The sequence below is a fragment of the Pseudoliparis swirei genome, chromosome 12 (assembly GCF_029220125.1).
Source record: "Pseudoliparis swirei isolate HS2019 ecotype Mariana Trench chromosome 12, NWPU_hadal_v1, whole genome shotgun sequence".
In the NCBI taxonomy this organism is placed as follows: domain Eukaryota; kingdom Metazoa; phylum Chordata; class Actinopteri; order Perciformes; family Liparidae; genus Pseudoliparis; species Pseudoliparis swirei.
Window position 1 is genome coordinate 12265727 of NC_079399.1, and position 17030 is coordinate 12282756.

Sequence of the window (17030 nt, forward strand, 5' to 3'; positions counted from 1 at the left end):
CTCCGTTGTTGTGAACGTACGTTCCGCGGTGCATCATGGGATACAAAATGTCTCCCAAGAGTGCTGGCTAATGCTAATTTGCGAGAGATAATCGCGAATGCATATATATATATGACTGTTCTTTCAGCTGTTAACGTGTTAGTGTACATATATGATAAATTAACGGTGTTCTGCTGTCGCCATGGTGAGTACAGAACTTCTTTCACCAGCATTAGATCATTCAACGCCGATAGCGTAAAGCGCATTTTAGCTTTAGCTTAGTAAACGTAGCCTTGTTAATCACAAGTGAAAGGACATTTAAGGTAAGCGTCAATCATTTCTGAGTATCAGTTATCAGATTTGTGTCTCAACAAATAAACGATTATATGCAATGGTGTCCCTGTTTTGAACGGTTACGTAGATGTTGCCATGTGTAGCTTTATCACGTGAGCTAATGTTAGCGATTTCTTCCACGGAGCGAAGATCAGATTTCAATAAAACAACTGCCTCGTGTCACTTCCAGGACGGAGACTTACTCGAATACATGTGGTATCACATATGTGTCTTTGTTTTTAGTCAACGAAAGCGGAGTCGAGGGTGTCCAGCTCCAGCTCCAGAACAGACGAGAGGAGGAGATCGCGGAGCACAGGCAAGATCCTCGACACACGGAGCTCACCGTCACGACTAAAATACCTCCAGTCACAGTTTCTGCGACTTCCACTGCGGTCTCAAGTGCATTGTGGTGTGCTTGTTACTCTAGAACTGCTTTAGACATCTTCTGATTGCCCTTTTTAGTCTCGTCTTCTGAATGTCCCTCTAACCTGGTTACAACGTTGTATTTGTAGACTTGTATCGTGGCACCAAAGGAGAATAGCATCAGGTCACAGTGTAGTTCATCTTCTAAATGTGCAGTTATTAGTAACGACAGATGAGTAGACCGCCAGTTAACGTTTTCTTATGTCTCGTTTTTAATGTCATTTTCTGTGCAAATACAAAAACAAAAGTGTATCTTTTAATGCGTCTGTCTTCTGTTTATTCAGGTCGAGAAAAAACGAAGCGGAAACGCAGTCGAAGTAGGTCTTCCTCGTCATCCTCTTCTAGGTCGTCTTCATCGTCATCGGCATCCTCCTCTTCTTCCTCGGGCTCATCAGACTCATCGAGCAACAGCCGGAGTAGCTCGAGCAGTAGCGGTAAGTGTGTCTGTAAAGTCTGCTATCGGCTGAACATGTTTGGCAGGAACATCTTTGTTATAGTTTTATCATTGTTGAATTGTATTAATGTCAGATGTTTTTTTAATGAACGTTGTGCTTTGTTTATCCACATGTTTTGCAAATGTGTTATCGTAACGGAATAAATATTAATAAATTAACTCGATGTGTTTTGTTGTTTGTAGACTCTGACAGTAAATCCAGAAAGCAGTCTAAGAAACGGAAAAAGGAGAAACCACAGAAAAAAGTAATTCTGATCATTTTTATCTCATGAATTTATAATTAACAGCAAGTTTCAGTGTAAGTGGCTGAATGGTTTCATAATGGAACATAATGTAAAACTAAGTCTTTTGTGACCTGCAGCAGAAAGGAAAGAAAGAAAAACGGCACAAACGTAAAAAAGACAAGAAAGCAAAAGGAGTCGAGGAAAACACGGGACCTGTACAAATCTCCAAGGTAAACTACCCATCAAGGTCCCAGTAGACAACGAAATAATGTAAAAAAAATACATTCTACACATTATTCTAGACGGTTTCTACATTACGTTGTCACTATTTGTTTGATTGAATTCCACTGAGTTCTTAAATTAAGTCCAACCCGATACGTTAAACCCAAACAGGCTCCAAAATGCATCAAACCACACACGGTTGTTATCTTTCTTTATCTCAAAGCAATTTAATGGGATTCCAATGGTTGTGGATGTTGACCGTTATAGAACATCTTTGGAAGTGTTTGCCAGTCCTCACATGTGCTAGTATGAAATGCACTTACCGAGTTACATTTGTAATCAACAGCTTTGTGTTTTTGTCAATTTGTTGAAATCAAATCCTGTAAACTTACATTTGTTTTCTTTCAGTACTTGAATGACAAGAAAAAGGGCAAGTACAGCATGATTTCAGGGAAGAAGATAAAGATGAAATTAAAGAAGTCAAAGAAAGACAAACAGGTAATCTCACATTGTTGCTATCATGGAGGCAGCCATGTGTGAGGATGGATTGTTATTTGCTTCTTTTTTTTTGTTACAGCGCGATAAAAATCGAGCACAACTTCTTGAGTTCCTGAACTCCACCGTGTGATGCCACGGTGGAAGGCAGTAATAGTGCTCCGACACGTCGGCAGAACTCAGGAAACAACAATTTGGCTTTCCAGGAGAACAACAATGAAGAGTTTTCTGAGAGAGAGATGGTGAATACACCTTGCATTGACACACACGCAGCACCAAGTGTGACGAAGGGAAGGAGCTGTGTTCAGACCACTGGCTTCCACCGCGGCGCTGTCCAGGGGGCGGATTCTTCAGCTTGGCCCGGTAGCTTTTGTGATCTGAGAATGTTTATGATGAGCAGTGCCGTGAAACATTGTAATTAACTACATCAGAGGAAGGCCAGTGACTGCCAGCGATCAGCTTCTCAACTTTGTGGTTTGAATGTACGGTCACCCCTTCAAAAGTGTACTCCACCATTTGAGCTTTTTATTCCTATGACATTGTCGGACTCACAGTGGACCAGAGAAATATTCTTCTTCCATCTATTTCATTTTATGCATTCTTCTTTAAAACCAGTCGCCAAGGAAACTTGACAAGCCGCAGAGATCTGGTAAACATCTTTCTAACCAGCCGGACCCACTCTGACTCGAGTGACATCACTTGAGTCACTCTATCAGACTTCACGCAGCTCCTTCTGAAGACTCAAAAGGCCTCACACCACTTGTACTCTCGCATGCGCAGCAGTACTCAACCCCTGAAACACACTTTCATGTGTAAAATTCATTCTCCTTTAAAGTTCAGAATATGGTTTACCTGCGGGCTCCGTTAACCGTTCTACATGTAAGATTGCCCATAATTATCCTGTTTTTGTAGATAATAACCATGATGTTTCCACAGTAAATGTGAGAGCCAGAGTGTTATCAGCGTGTACTGATATTTAAATGTGTACATTTTGTTTCAAATTATATGGGAATCAACTTTGATGGTCACTGTATGTCTTATTTTGAACATTCATTCCCCCAAATTCGTAAATATTGTTTCAACATCAGTCATTTTGTTAAATTGAAATAAATCAATCCACTTGAAAGCTCATGGAGTAAACCTGTAGAGTTGTGATGCGGGACAAACGGAACAGAAACCACAATTAACTGCTGGGAAGATTCTTCTTTACTTACAAAGGTCTGGTAACTTTATTGATCATTTCTAAGCGTCTTTTCTTTTCTTTTTTTACGCCCTCAAATAAGCTTTCAATTTGTCGACCTTGAATGATGAAATATTGTTCAGAGTCTTTGTGTTTGGAGAAAACTGCAGGATGTACAAAGGGAGCATGAACCACCCTCTGAATGACGTTGACTATTTACAATAACTTGAAAATACAATTTATATATCTGTGTTTCTGTATACATACGTACTGTCACAAAAGACCGGTCAGCTCTGCATCCAGACCTACATATTGTGTGCGCTCCTGCATTATTTAGGAGTCAAGAAAGCCTTAAAATTACATGAATACCCAGGGCTCCAGACTAACTTTTTTTACTAGGAGCACAGTGGCCCCTAACTTAAAATTTTAGGGGCGCAAGCAGAAAATTTAGGGGCGCACACAGGGTTTTTCCTGGGTGAAAATGGGTCTTCGGTGCTCCCCAAAAAAAATGTTTGCGCGCTGTGCGCGCACCGTCTATTCATGCAGGTCGAGCTGTTGAGTGAGTGATCAGCAGCTGGCCGCTCTGTCCATTCACGCACCTCACAGTTGTATATTGATCAGACAAGAAGACACGCTTATCAACTCCAGTGTTTCCCCTACTATTATAACAGGGTGAAATCTCCACCCGCCACTCTGTAATTTTCGTCTACCCCCCCCCCCCCGTCAACAATTCTCGGCTCGCGTGACAGAGCGATGCGCGCGCCGACATCGAAGTTCGTAGTTTTTTTAATCGCAGACTTTTTTTTGCCTTAGGCGCTCGGGAAAACGGCTTAGGCGCGCGCCCAAATTTTCTCTGCAGGAAAAACCCTGACACACTATAAATCGACTTGCAAAGTTTTCCCATCATTTTTACTGTATTACTGATAAATAATTTGACAATATACAATCTTATGCCTGTTTGCCTTCATGAACTGCAAAACATTCACAACAGAGAACTCTTCAGAAGTTACTGTATTGAGTTTAAACATATTTTAAGAGAAAACATACCTTGAGCATGTGCATGTTGCATTTCGATGTGGCCAATCAAAACATGTGTTGGTTTCTAGAGATGCACCGATCAGGTTTTTGGTGCCGATCACCGATCACTGAAATCAGTATCTGCCGATCACCGATAATACCGATCACCGATCACTGAAATCAGTATCTGCCGATCCGATAATACCAATCACGGTGTTGATTGAAGCATTCTATTTATTGTGTAGCATTATTGCCTAGGACTATGAGGAAATACATATATAAAGCAACTCAAACATTAAAGAAATTACCGATTTCTTTAAACATTTAGGACTTTTACTTTGAAAAATGTCCTAATTGATACATTAAAATTGTTTGATTGCTATTGTAGGGGATTTCAGATATGTATGGAACACATCTGCATTATTCATTTCCTGGAACTCTTGGGGAATCTATAGACAGGACTTTTCTTAACATACAAAAGACTGACTAATTTTTATAAACTCTTCCTTGGTCCAGTAAAAATGTTTTAATGTTAGCATAATTTAAGCTAAATCTCAGAAACTATCTATAAAGATACAACATCAGTTCATTGTTTACTTTTATATGTTAGTGTATGATTTGTCGACATCTTATTTTGATAAACGGATGTTGTTTCACGTGGTTCTTTCCGCTAACTTTGCAAAACCGGATGTTGTCACTTAAATCCTTCCGCTAACTTTATTAAAATCCTCGCGCGCTCCCGATCGAATGTGTTTACCGTGAGCATCAGTCTATAGGGGCAGACATGTGAGAGTCGGCTGAGTTGACCCAGTGATTCAACTCGGGGGACGGGGACGCCGCTCGGTGGTGAGGATCCCCTCGTGGACCTCTCACTCTGCGGCCCTCGTTGCGTCTCCGCTGCGGTGCGCCTCTTTTCACACATTAGCCCCCCCCCCCCCCCCTCTCACACACAGGCCAGCCTTCTTCTTCTTCGGTTTTCGTCTCCTTTCTTCTTCTTCTGGAGTTAATGTCGGTTAGCAAACCAGTCATTCAGGCATTACCGCTAACTATAGTGGGCTGAAGTGTAGAACAAGTTTGTAAGCAACAAAAATATTTAATAACAAAAAAAAGAAACCTGCTAATTTACTGGTCGCGCATGCACGAGTTGATGAAAAATTTACTCGCACTGTGTCTAATTTTAGGCGCAAAATGCGACCATTTGGTCGCAGTCTGGAGCCCTGATACCCGAGGCCAACAGGAAACGGCCCTTAATGCCTCGATACCAACGTCTACAAAATATAAGATGCATCACCACCAGAGGCGATACTCTTACGCAACATTTGAACCGTTTCAGTTACAAAAAAAGTGTCAAGTTACAGAAGATCTGAAGAAGACGCCCGGTGAAGGTAAATCAGTAACTGGGCCTCGCACCGAGAAGAGGAGGACGGCCTCGTCTGGTGCTCGGTGGATTTGCTGCAGCGGCGGCTCCTGTCCCTGAACGCCCCGCGTCAGACGACCTTACTGCTGCTGGCTCCTTTGTATCTGAAGTCGGGCATGCTCCACACCCTCTGGGACCGCTCCATCCCCTTCTCCACATCCGCCGACACGGTCTTGAGGTCACTCAACCCGGTCCCGTCCGTCACAGCGGAGGTCAGGCCCACCGTGCTTCCAAACGGGTTGATCTTGATCCGGGACCTGAAGTTCATGAGGGACATGCTCACGGCGCGTTTGTTGTTCCACTGGTGGGAGAGCCGCTGCGCCTCCTGCTCCTCCTTCAGGTTGTCCAAAGTGTCCAGGAGGACAGCGCGAAACAGCTCGGACACCTCCTGCACCTCGGGCTCATTGGCCTGCAGGACCTCCCTGAACCTGTACGGGACCACGGATCAGCTTTTAGGTTTGGAGGACTCCGCCGACATTGAAGCAGAGATATGGACTTCCTAAAATTACAGCCATTCTTCTTTCTTGTCAAAACCCGGAGCCTACATCATCCACAATGCAACTCAACTGGTGCCAATTCACACATTAAGTCCTGTGAGCTATTTCAATTATACAGTATAATGTATATACAGCATGTTGACATTTAATAGGAAAAATATTTGGTCAGAAGTACAAAACCAATGTATTCGGTTGTCTGCCTCCACATACACGACGACTAAGAGCAAGACTGAACCCCAATGTTACACCTGACCTTCTGTAACAGATGACAAGGAAGTACACAACTGAAACATAAATGTATAAACACAAATATGTCAATTAAATAATGAAACAGTTTTAGGAAATGCATATAATGCATCACAGGGTTGATGTATTATTAGTGACCTGCACACTCCGGCTATTACCCCAATTACTGCTCTCCTGAACAAGAGGAGCAGAGGCCTCAGCAGACCTTTAAATAGATGGCTATTTATGAATCTGCTTCCCAGTAAGTGTTCCCAGTTGATGATTGTCCCACTTGACTCCACTTTGACACAAACACGTGTTAGCTCTGAGGACACATTAAGGGTCAGAATCATATTCATTCACCGAAACCTTTCAAGTTGAACTATAACTGGCATTGTTAGCATTGAGCTAAATGTTTTAATGTGTTCAGATGAAAGTGGAAAGAAATTCAATTAAAAGGCTCAATTCATGGTTGAATTGAGGATGACAACTTGAAAATGCAGGACTGAGAGCTGCTGTCAGCCTCAAATTCATTGTTTGACCCTCAATTTACACTCGATAATGACTGAATGAAAGTTATTGATTAAGCATGAAAGGTCATTCTTGAAAACAGTTCTAAAACACCTGTCTCTGCTGTCTCTGTTACACTATTTATTCACACTTTTAATTCATCATGTCGTTTATGACCCAGTCTCATTTTTTGGTAATATTTCTTAAAGCTGCACTTCTGTGAATTCACATATATAACTTATGTAAATTCACATATATAATTGAGTATTACAATAGAAGCCATCTTTCTCATGGAACTATTTTAATTTTCCATTTTTTTGTAATAATTGTTGGATAGGAAAATACAATTATAATTTTTACTGTATGTGTGGTATAAGGGAAAGAAAAAAGTAAGAATAAAATAAAATAACCATCACGCAATTAAAACTCATTCTTCCCCTTTTTCATGTATGTGTCTATCCAAAATATTATCATTTTGTGCATCCTGCTTCATGGAAGTTAATGGGATTCAAAATATAGAATAAGAATAAGAGATAAAGACACACACACACACAGATACACACACGTTAATTGCAGCAGGAAATGTGTGTGTGTGTGTGTGTTGTCCAGCGTTGTTCAGTGTTTAGCTCCTCCCATTAACACCAGCAGTCAAACTGTTTCTCAAAGAACCGGAACAGTGTTTGGACCGGATTTAATGTTTAATTGGCCTCAGCTGTTTGCTGATTGTTTATCAGCCCAGCTGGGGCTAATCTGTGTGTGGGTGCCTCTGTCCCCATAGAGGAGGAGCAGTAGGGACTGAGGAGCGATGGAGTGGAGAGCAGAGGCTCGGTCTGCAGGCGCAATAATATTGGTGTTTGCTAATTCTTGGGTTCTCTGGGGGGGAGACCTGCCTGTGAAAACCCCGAGCCTGTTACAACGTGGACCATAAGTAACTAAAAGATATTCCCAACAGTGGACCTTCATGGCCAAGACCCTGAATGTCCTCTTCGTCAAGTTATATTCATGGTTTCTCCTTACTTGAGTACGACCGGGCCGCAGCACGGCGCCGGCACCTTGGAGCAGAGCTCCTCCAGGCCGAGCCGCTCCCCGGTGCTGATGTTGTAGGAGCACCGCGGCGGGTTGGCCAGCCAGCTGTAGTCCACTCCGGTCTTCAGGCGCCGGTCCTCGTTCTCCCGCTCTCGCTGCTGCCTCTCGGCCTCCTTCAGCTGCCAGCTGAACTCCAGCATCAGGGTGTCTGTGACCACGTCCACCGGGTCCCGCCGGGGGCTCCGGTGATACGGCTCGTTCCAGCTGAACCAGGAGGCCATGGCCTTGTCCTCCTTCACAGCCCCTGAGGAGACGATCACTGGATGCATTTGAGATCACACCAACAATACTCCTGAGCTGTTGAAATAGTGGCTCAGATTAATTTGTTTCGAGGTGACTGGAGAATAAAAGTAGAAAAAAAACTGGAGTTTTTTTTAATTATGCTTATTAGATTAGCTGCTTTTATGAAATGTAATGGTTTGTCAATGAAAGGTAAAACCAAAGAAACCGTTCAGAGTGACAGTGATGCCTGTCATAATAAGCATGTCATTGATTGTGAAACTCAGTTGAATAAGCGGGTCTTCTCAAGGTGTTTACCACAAAGAGGAAGCTTGGTGTTGCATAATCAGGCGTCATTTATATCACCACATGCTGTTTCAACATCTGGACCCCCCCCCCCCCCCCAAATGACTCTTTGTTCTACAGCTGTCACAGCCGCTGTATTCATATCGGTGAGCCTTTTGTTTGCGTTTCTTTTTGAGATGAAAGGACGATTACGTAACAGAAGAGGAGTCTGAGGAAGATGTAGAGATTTAATTCAGAGTAAAAGGTTTCAACGGGAAGACATGACAACGATTAGTGCTGAAATGATTCAACGATCGACAGGAAATATATCGGCATCGATTTCAATATTCAAATAATTGTTTGCCATTTTTCAATAATGTTAAATATTCTCTCGTTCTAGCTTTTTGCTGCTTTTCTTTGTCATTTCAGGTTGCACACTGAATATTTTTGGTTTTGAGCTATCCAACCAAACAAGACATTTTAAGATGTCACTCTGGGCTTAGCAATGGGATTTCTATGACAAGCGGTTAATCAGTTAATCAAAAGAATATCCATCAGATTAATTGATAATGAAAGTAATCTTCAGCTGCAGCCATACACTGAATATTCGTGAACAGACAAATCAGCAACTTGAAGAATCAAGCATTGATCTTTTCTGATACTGTGATTAGCATTCTTCATTTTTCTGACATTATTAAAGTCAAATTACTGATTCATAAAGGAAAGATCGGTAATGAAAATAATCATTAATTGCAGCAGAGATCTCCTCAAAAGTGATTCAAAGCTTAAACTGTGTAGCTCAGCAGGCATACACGTTACCTTCGTGTTGTACCTTTACACATTGTCTAATCTCTTCATTCTGTACTATCTTCTTTTCTCGCTCCATTTAGTTTCGTAGCTCTCCTAATCTTGAGTTAATCTGTTCGTCCTCCAAACTACAGCAGCTGTAAAAGCTTCCTTTGACTCCTCGAAGGGTTTTTTCTGTTTCTGGTTCTGCAGTTTAGATTAAAAAGTTGGATTAGTAGAAGCCTGTAGCTGCTCTAACCTCTGGACACAACAGCTTCACTGACTGGCCCTTCAAAATGGACTCACTCACATGCACACAAGTCTTTCAAACACGTTTGTAGACCAGTTTGTGTTTTCCATAAGTGTTTACATAAGAAATACATGAGCAAGGCTGCACTCATGATGTCTTCATTGCTAAATAATCTGACAAACAGAAAACAATGAAAACAGAGCCCGACGTGATGTATTTGAGTGTCTTGTTTTGCCTGACCAACAAAAACAGACAAAATATTACATTTATTATCAAGCCAGGGCGAGGAACCTGTAACAGTAACCTGTAACCTGTTCAAATTTGACTTATTTCCCGGAGATTATAGAAAACTGGTCACAAAAGAGAAAATACATTTTCCAACTGGCTTGAACTTTCTCTCCCTCTTCATATCCTCAGGGTTCAGTTACACAACATGTACCCATGCGGCCTTTGACTGATTCTCATGTGTTGAACCATCTTTTTTTGGTCCAATGTGTTGCAGTTTTTACTCCAAAGCAGAATTGAAAATGAACAGTTGTCTTACCTCTTTGTCTTTTGAAAGTTTTCTTAGACTCCACGAGAAACAGAATTGATGAAAAGCAGAATATAAAAGGTTGCCAGACATCCGAAGGGTCGACGGATGCTGAAGAGACGAGACCGGCGAGAGCAGGGAGAGAGAGGAGAAATGGATTCTCCCGTCCGCTCTCAGTCCCACAGCATTATCTCTCTCTCTCCTCCCTTCTCCCTCCCTCCCTCCTCCTCCTCCCATGAGCCTCTCTGTCCTGCCTGTACTTGTTGCAGGAGGTGGGGGGCACTATCTCCAAATGGAGCCGCCAATGGATCACAGCCCCTGATGAAGTGCTTATGAAGCTTTTTACGATTCCGCAGTTGCTATAGTGACGGTCCTAAGCCTATTTGTCCACAATAAGCTCCATCAGCTGAAAGGGAGCTGGAGAGCGACGAGGAGGCAGATAAAGAGTACACACACAGCGGGGTGAGCGGCGAGATGGAAAGAGGGAGATAAATCAAAAGGATGTAGTTTAGGGTTAGTGCTCACAGCGAGAGGTCAGCCGGTGTAACTCACACAGAGGACGAGTCCCAGCGGCCCAACAGGCTAAAACGGCTAATTGGAAGAGGAAATGTGTGTGTGTGTGTGGTGTGTGTGTGTGTGTGATGATAGAGAAGCAGAGAGGTGGATGTGCAGCCGTTGTGTAGGAGGATATACCGAGGCGTGTTGGCTTCCTCTGAGTGTAGGTGTGAGCAGAAAGCTGGTTTCCTTCTGCATATATTTACAGTAACCTTGACATCCCAGTCACACCACCATCACAACACCACCACCACCATCCTCCTCCACCTCCTCCTCCTTAGTGTTGCTAAATAGAATATGGGGTGAAATCTGAACTCTATGAAGTCAGTGCAGAAACAGCAACATCCAACAGGGTGAACAGAAGAACATTGTGATTTATAAATAGCTTCAACTGGTCCTTAGAGCTCTTGAATTTAAAACAAGAAATTATTTTAAGACAATTGTGTTCAAACCATCTATCCATCTCAAAGCAAGTCATGACACGAATAAAATATGCTCGCACACATGTGTTTGTTAACATAACACACTGTAGTAATAATGACACAAGTAAGAACAACAATAATCAAGTAAGAAAACAAATAAATATATTTCCACCTGAAGAGTCTTTATTATAAATGATAGACATACAGCAGCTATATGAAGCAACCTAGTAACCTATATGTCCTAAATTAATTGATTAACTTATCTTCTGCACTTTTTTGTGACTATATAGGTATAAAGTTTGATCTTTTTAACTGAAGAAAAATGTCTGCCGAGCCTCATTTACCATGAACATATTAGACTTTATTAACCATTTCAAACATGTACCTAATTAGAAAGAGGTATTGATCAGTCGAGCTAGATGCATAAAACTGACTTACAGTATTATTGGAGTCCAGGTTGAGTTTTGGTGGGTTTACCGTAAAATAAATCCCTGACTTTCCTCATCTCATTCAGCCAGTTTACAAACAGTACATGAAGTACATGAGAGGTAAGAAGCTAACGAAGACGAGGAGCTCAATCCAAACAACGACGCGGTCCAGTTCAGGGCCACAGGGTCATGAATCTAACCTAAAAAGATTTTTAAAACAAAGGCCTCCGTCACGTGAAGACAGTGTTCTGAGCTCATCTTGAAGGTGACAGATGGGAAGCTCTCCCTGTAATCCACACAGATGACTGGGATAATCCTCTAGAGTGATTCCCTCCACCCACTCCATGTTTACCTCACTGTCACCGGGCTCTGATGTGTGTGGGGGGGGGGGGCTGGAGAGACACCTGTGCCTGAAAAGAGCCCGGTGCTATTCAAATGGATTGCACCAGGGTGACACCAGGTGTTGGTGTCTCTTTCATTGCTTGATAGATGAATGACATTAGGATCGGACATGAAGCTCTCTTTGCGTCTTTGCGATAATTGGAATTACACTTTGCTCTGATGTTATTGCTCACCGGATATCAGATATGTCATTTAATAGATATCTTCCTCCTTCCTGGTTGGTCAAACACGTGTAATCCGCTAAATAGGGAAACTGAAAGTGAAGTGGTTAAAGTAAAATTTTCTTTGCCATTATTTTTGTTTTTAAATTTCATGTTAAAACTGCATCCGATGGTCTTTTCTTTTACTGTAATAGAGACACAGATGCTGATCCTGATATGTACGCCTCTTTATTGCCGAGAGGGGATCAACGGATGGCATGTATATATAGACAGTGAGTCAGTGTGACTCAAAGGAAAACACAAGAAGAGCCTGAACAACACACAACACTGATGGGACCAACAATCTCCAGCATGCTATGAAATGCAGATGTTTTTTTAAATTAAGCCTGGTGTGTGAATAAAATTCTGAAAAGAAATTCTGGTTCAACTCATTCCCTTAACATAAACCATTTCAAAGATAACAAATACTGCTCTTAGTCACTATGGTGGTTATAAAATGCAACTGACACAGCTTTTATTTTGAAACTAGAACAGGATGTCCCTTCACTTCCAGGTAAAATTAAATAAATGTATTAATTTATCTTCTGCACTTTTAATTCCTTTTTTATATATGTGTTGCAACTTATCACTGCAGTGCTGTACTTTATATGCATTTTATGTTTATGATATTGTAATAATAGATTATTTACTTACTAATTGTATTCTATTTTAATTAATTATTTTATCATGATCTTACATGTTATTCTAATGATTTGCTTTACCTTATGTAAAGCACTTTAAGTTGAATCTGTGTTTGACGGGTGAGATATAAATAACTTCCCCCTGTTAAGTATCTTTCGTAAATAATTAATAGATGAAACATGAAATCTATTTTTGGATGCCATCTATTTTGGATGGGAAACCCCTCTGACATGTTGACGTTTAAAGCAGCTTGTCTGCACACACACCGCCACTAGAGGGGAGCTTCTCACCACTTCAGCTGCAGAGGCTTCATGGAAGCTGGTAGCCTCATTATTTCTTTATCTCGGCTGTAATATCTCAGTTTGGTGGGAAGCTAATCCTCCCAGGTGGTGTTGTACAGTATTGGGGAGAAGAAAGAAGAAAATAAACTTTTATTTTTTTGAGAACTCATCGGCTACTTCACATTCTTGAGATGAAAAACATAATAAGTTTGATCAAACAAAGATGTCACCACACCTCCTGAATAAATATCCATCTCCAAACATGAACACATTCCTGTACGGAGCTATAACAACAGAGCAGGGGGAGGGGGAGGGGCTTCACAGGAACATCAGGCAGAGAAAGTTAGTGAGATAAGTGAACAGAAACAGACTCTTTGCATAACATTGAGCCGCCCCACTCTTTGTGCACTCCACACTGAAGTGAGCAACAATCACATGATGAGCCGATCTCACAACATAAACACATTCAAGGTCCATTCCAAAAAGACATGGAAGATATTCCCTGTTGTTGAGATCTCGCTTCTCGAGATCAATAGGAGTGTCCATCTGTGTATTTATGTGATAATCGTTGAACTCATATATATTTGTGTGACAAATTGCACTTCTTATTAATCTAAATGTCAAGATCATTATCAAACAACTGGAATAAACTACATTAAAGACTGATTCCAGAATATGTTAGACTCAATATAAGGAAGACACATTTTGACACTTAGTTCTCTTTTCTTGTCAAAGGTTAGATGAGAAGATGTAAATAAATGTACTTTCCAAAATGTTGAATAGTGTCTTTAGATTTTAAAAAGTCACTACAACATTAATAAGTACATTTACATTTACGTAGTGCACTTAGGTACACTTGAGAGGTCTTTTTTACTCCGACCGCTATAAATAGTACTTGCTGAACTGATTATTCCTCCAAATAATATCATCAGTTAGTGAGAATTACAAGATAAAAAGCTGCAGCAGCAGGATAAGGAGGGAGTTCCTGGAAACAGAGGGGAAGACATTTAAACAGAAGGATTATGATCTTCAAAACACCTCAGGGTGTGAACGGCTTAGTACACCAATCTAAAGCTGCATAGTCACATGTCACTGCCTGTTCAGTACATTAACTCTGGTCTTACAAGCTTGAAATCATTTATTCTTCTTCCATGAGCTTCTTCCTTATCTTTCTCAGTGAACAGTCACTAAGAATACCCCCGTGCTCAAAGTTCATGATGTAATCTAAAAGCCATGAAATGACAGACATGTCCTATAACTTCTGACTGGATCTGAAATCGCCTCGCTGCTTTCTGCTGTGACTGGAGGGAGGGAAGTTCAGGGCAGATCACATGAGTGCAGTGAAAAAAAGAACAACTCGGATTTGCTGACATCCATTTTTTCATTGGCCTTTGTCCAGCATCCCGTTGCACTAGAAAAGCCTCTGTGGACTGAGTACTAAGGTCACTCTGTACTGGGAGCTGAAAACTCTCGTAGCTCATATGGATGTTGGATAAGCCGGCATAAAGAACAATTAAGATCAGTGACACCTCGCAATGGCCAGAAGGTTCACCATTTTGACAAATTTCCCCTTGGGGATTAATAAAGTATATATCTATCTATCTATCTATCTATTTTACAGGTCCTACGTAATTGATCCCATGTATTATACTATCCATTTATGACCCATGAGGTGTCCCTGTATATAATTGCAAATTTAAAGGAAAAGTTTAACATTTTGAGAATAATGCTTACGCCATGTGGAATGGTAGAAGAATGCTACGTTTAAGACTTTCAAGTTAATTGTGTGGTTGAAATTCCGTTCCTGACATGAGACATCCATGTTGGGTTTTTTCAGGCTGATGAAGTCAGACACTCCGATATGACAGGAGCGTGGCATTTCTCCCTTTCTGGCCAAAAGTTAGATAAGAAGATTAACATCTCATGTGTGTGAAATAAAAGAATATTTTAATCACAAAATCATAATTTGTTTATCAAATACTCACCCTGTATGATTTTCTCCCACGTGAACAGGGAATCAAAAAACGGCTGAAAAGTCTGGATGAAGTGCAGTAACGGGCCACGTTCAACGACAGCAAAACTATATCAAAACATCCATTTACAAACTCTCACCCAACTCATTTAGAATAATCAACGTCTCGTTTTTCCAGTCGTATGATCGCTACTTCCCGAACGCATGCACCTTCAATAAAACCTTGGGGTCGTCGTCCTGTGGGCCAACCACGGCATTAGGGTCAGGTGCATTGTGAGGCAGGCACTAGGCAAAAGCGTGGATCTAGGTGTCTAACCTCTGGCAGATTGAGTCCGTGGATGTGCAATGCCACCTTCATGGCGGGGAAGGAACTGTAGCTGGTGCAACTAAATCCAGTTGGACTCACCTCCAGGCATAGCACTGGTTCTGGACCCAAACTCCTCGAGAGGGGTAATGGGAGTGTCTCCCTCTGTTCGACGGAGAGTCACTGGTGGCGTCCTGGAAAGGGCGCCAACCGAGGTCTCTATCATTCTGCTGGGGGATATAAACAACGTGCCTGTTAGTAAAGGGCTGCCTGAACTTAAATGTGGCTTTGTTGTTGTATTTCTGTGCAAATCATGGATTGACCTTAACAAACACCATGTCGGAGCATCGGGCACTTCATACGTGTACTTGGTACCAGAACACCCTTGGCCAAAGATTGATGAGCAAATGAACAGAACTGACCACCACCTGCAGGACAGACCTGACAAACCCAACGGCTTTTTTTTTATTTGATTGAATTTCTGTCCTGACGGTGGGACAGGATATCAGCTCGTTAAACTTGCCGGGCTGTTTGAGCTCCAGGAATGATCGGCTTATTGATTGTGTCTGTCTTGAAAGTATTTGATCACACTGCAATCTCAGCTGCAGTCAATGTTTGCTGAACAGTTGCCTCATGACCTTGTGAAAAGCACGGCATCCAAGCATCCAATATCCTGATGAAATACATGCTTTTTTAAACCTTGCTCAAGATTGTTTTTAAATAGCATGTTTTGTGCAAGAAAATGACCGAACTTTAAGCTCCATCCACCTGACTGTTATCAGTCAAATATTGAAATGTTTGTTTATGGGTTTCCCGGGACAGAGGATATCATATGTGTAGAGATCGAAAAGCCTTCTTGGAACAAGACTAAAGGCGGTTTCACACAGAGACCGGTTGCGGCTGACGCCTCTATTGTTTTCAATGTAAGCACATCGGAACTCTGCCGGTGGTGCAAGAGGAGAAGTCAGAGGATCACGTAAGTCAATCGGTTTCTGTGGTGATGTGGAGGCTCAAGGAACAGGTGCCGGGAAGAAGCCTAATTGGCCTCAGATGTGGGGAATCAGGTTGATCTTCTCTCTGCTATATAAGCTGCGAGGGAGATGGAGGGATGAGACCGGCAGAGCAGAGCTACAAATAAAGTATCTTGCCAAATGTTACACTACGTGTCTTCATTCCTTGGTGCTGGGGGGAAACCCGGGGAGACTAACAAGTCCTGATACACTGGCGCCCAACAGGGCCCCCCCCCCTGAATTAAAAAGCATATGGAAGGAGAGGAGCAACACCCAAATATGCCAGAGCAGCCGATCATCGTTGGGGCAGATGCTCGGTTTGATCGCAGCGATGCAGCGGGACCAGGCGGAGGCAAACCAGCCAGTTCCTGGAGGCACTCCAGTCCAGGACCAGACTGAGAGGCAGACCTACGCGACTCGGTGGCAAGTGCTAGGACAGCGGAAGAAGCTGTGGGTGGAGCCACATTTCATGGAAACAACCATTGTTGTTACGACAGCTGCCGAGATGGATAGATAATGAGTGTCTTTTTGGAGATTACTACAAGATGCAATAAGATATTGCTGTACTATATTGAATATTGTTTTGCTACTATGTTTCACTTCATAATATATTACACTTATATACCATAATATGTTTACTGTACTCGCCTTTTTTAAATAAAAAAAATATATATATTTTT

At 41.9% G+C, this 17030-nt stretch overlaps 2 protein-coding genes across 3 annotated transcripts; one reads left to right on the top strand and one right to left on the bottom strand.

Moving 5' to 3' along the window:
• Positions 1 to 181: 181 nt before the first annotated feature.
• Positions 182 to 3259, top strand: si:ch211-22i13.2 (uncharacterized protein LOC553945 homolog). The gene is made up of 8 exons (XM_056428917.1): positions 182 to 188; positions 271 to 302; positions 556 to 628; positions 1020 to 1169; positions 1373 to 1434; positions 1551 to 1643; positions 2044 to 2133; positions 2213 to 3259. Exons 1-8 carry the CDS (start codon positions 182 to 184, stop codon positions 2261 to 2263), a joined length of 558 nt encoding a protein of 185 aa, XP_056284892.1. The 3' UTR covers positions 2264 to 3259.
• Positions 3260 to 3325: 66 nt separating this feature from the next.
• Positions 3326 to 10317, bottom strand: rd3 (retinal degeneration 3, GUCY2D regulator). Of its 2 annotated transcripts, none has more exons than XM_056428538.1 (3): positions 10147 to 10317; positions 7994 to 8306; positions 3326 to 6172 (listed from the first exon to the last, which is right to left on the bottom strand). In XM_056428538.1, exons 2-3 carry the CDS (start codon positions 8281 to 8283, stop codon positions 5815 to 5817), a joined length of 648 nt encoding a protein of 215 aa, XP_056284513.1. In that variant the 5' UTR covers positions 8284 to 8306; positions 10147 to 10317; the 3' UTR covers positions 3326 to 5814. The 2 variants fall into 2 exon arrangements, with proteins under 2 accessions (XP_056284513.1, XP_056284514.1); XM_056428539.1 differs by having other exon boundaries at positions 7994 to 8321.
• Positions 10318 to 17030: the final 6713 nt, after the last annotated feature.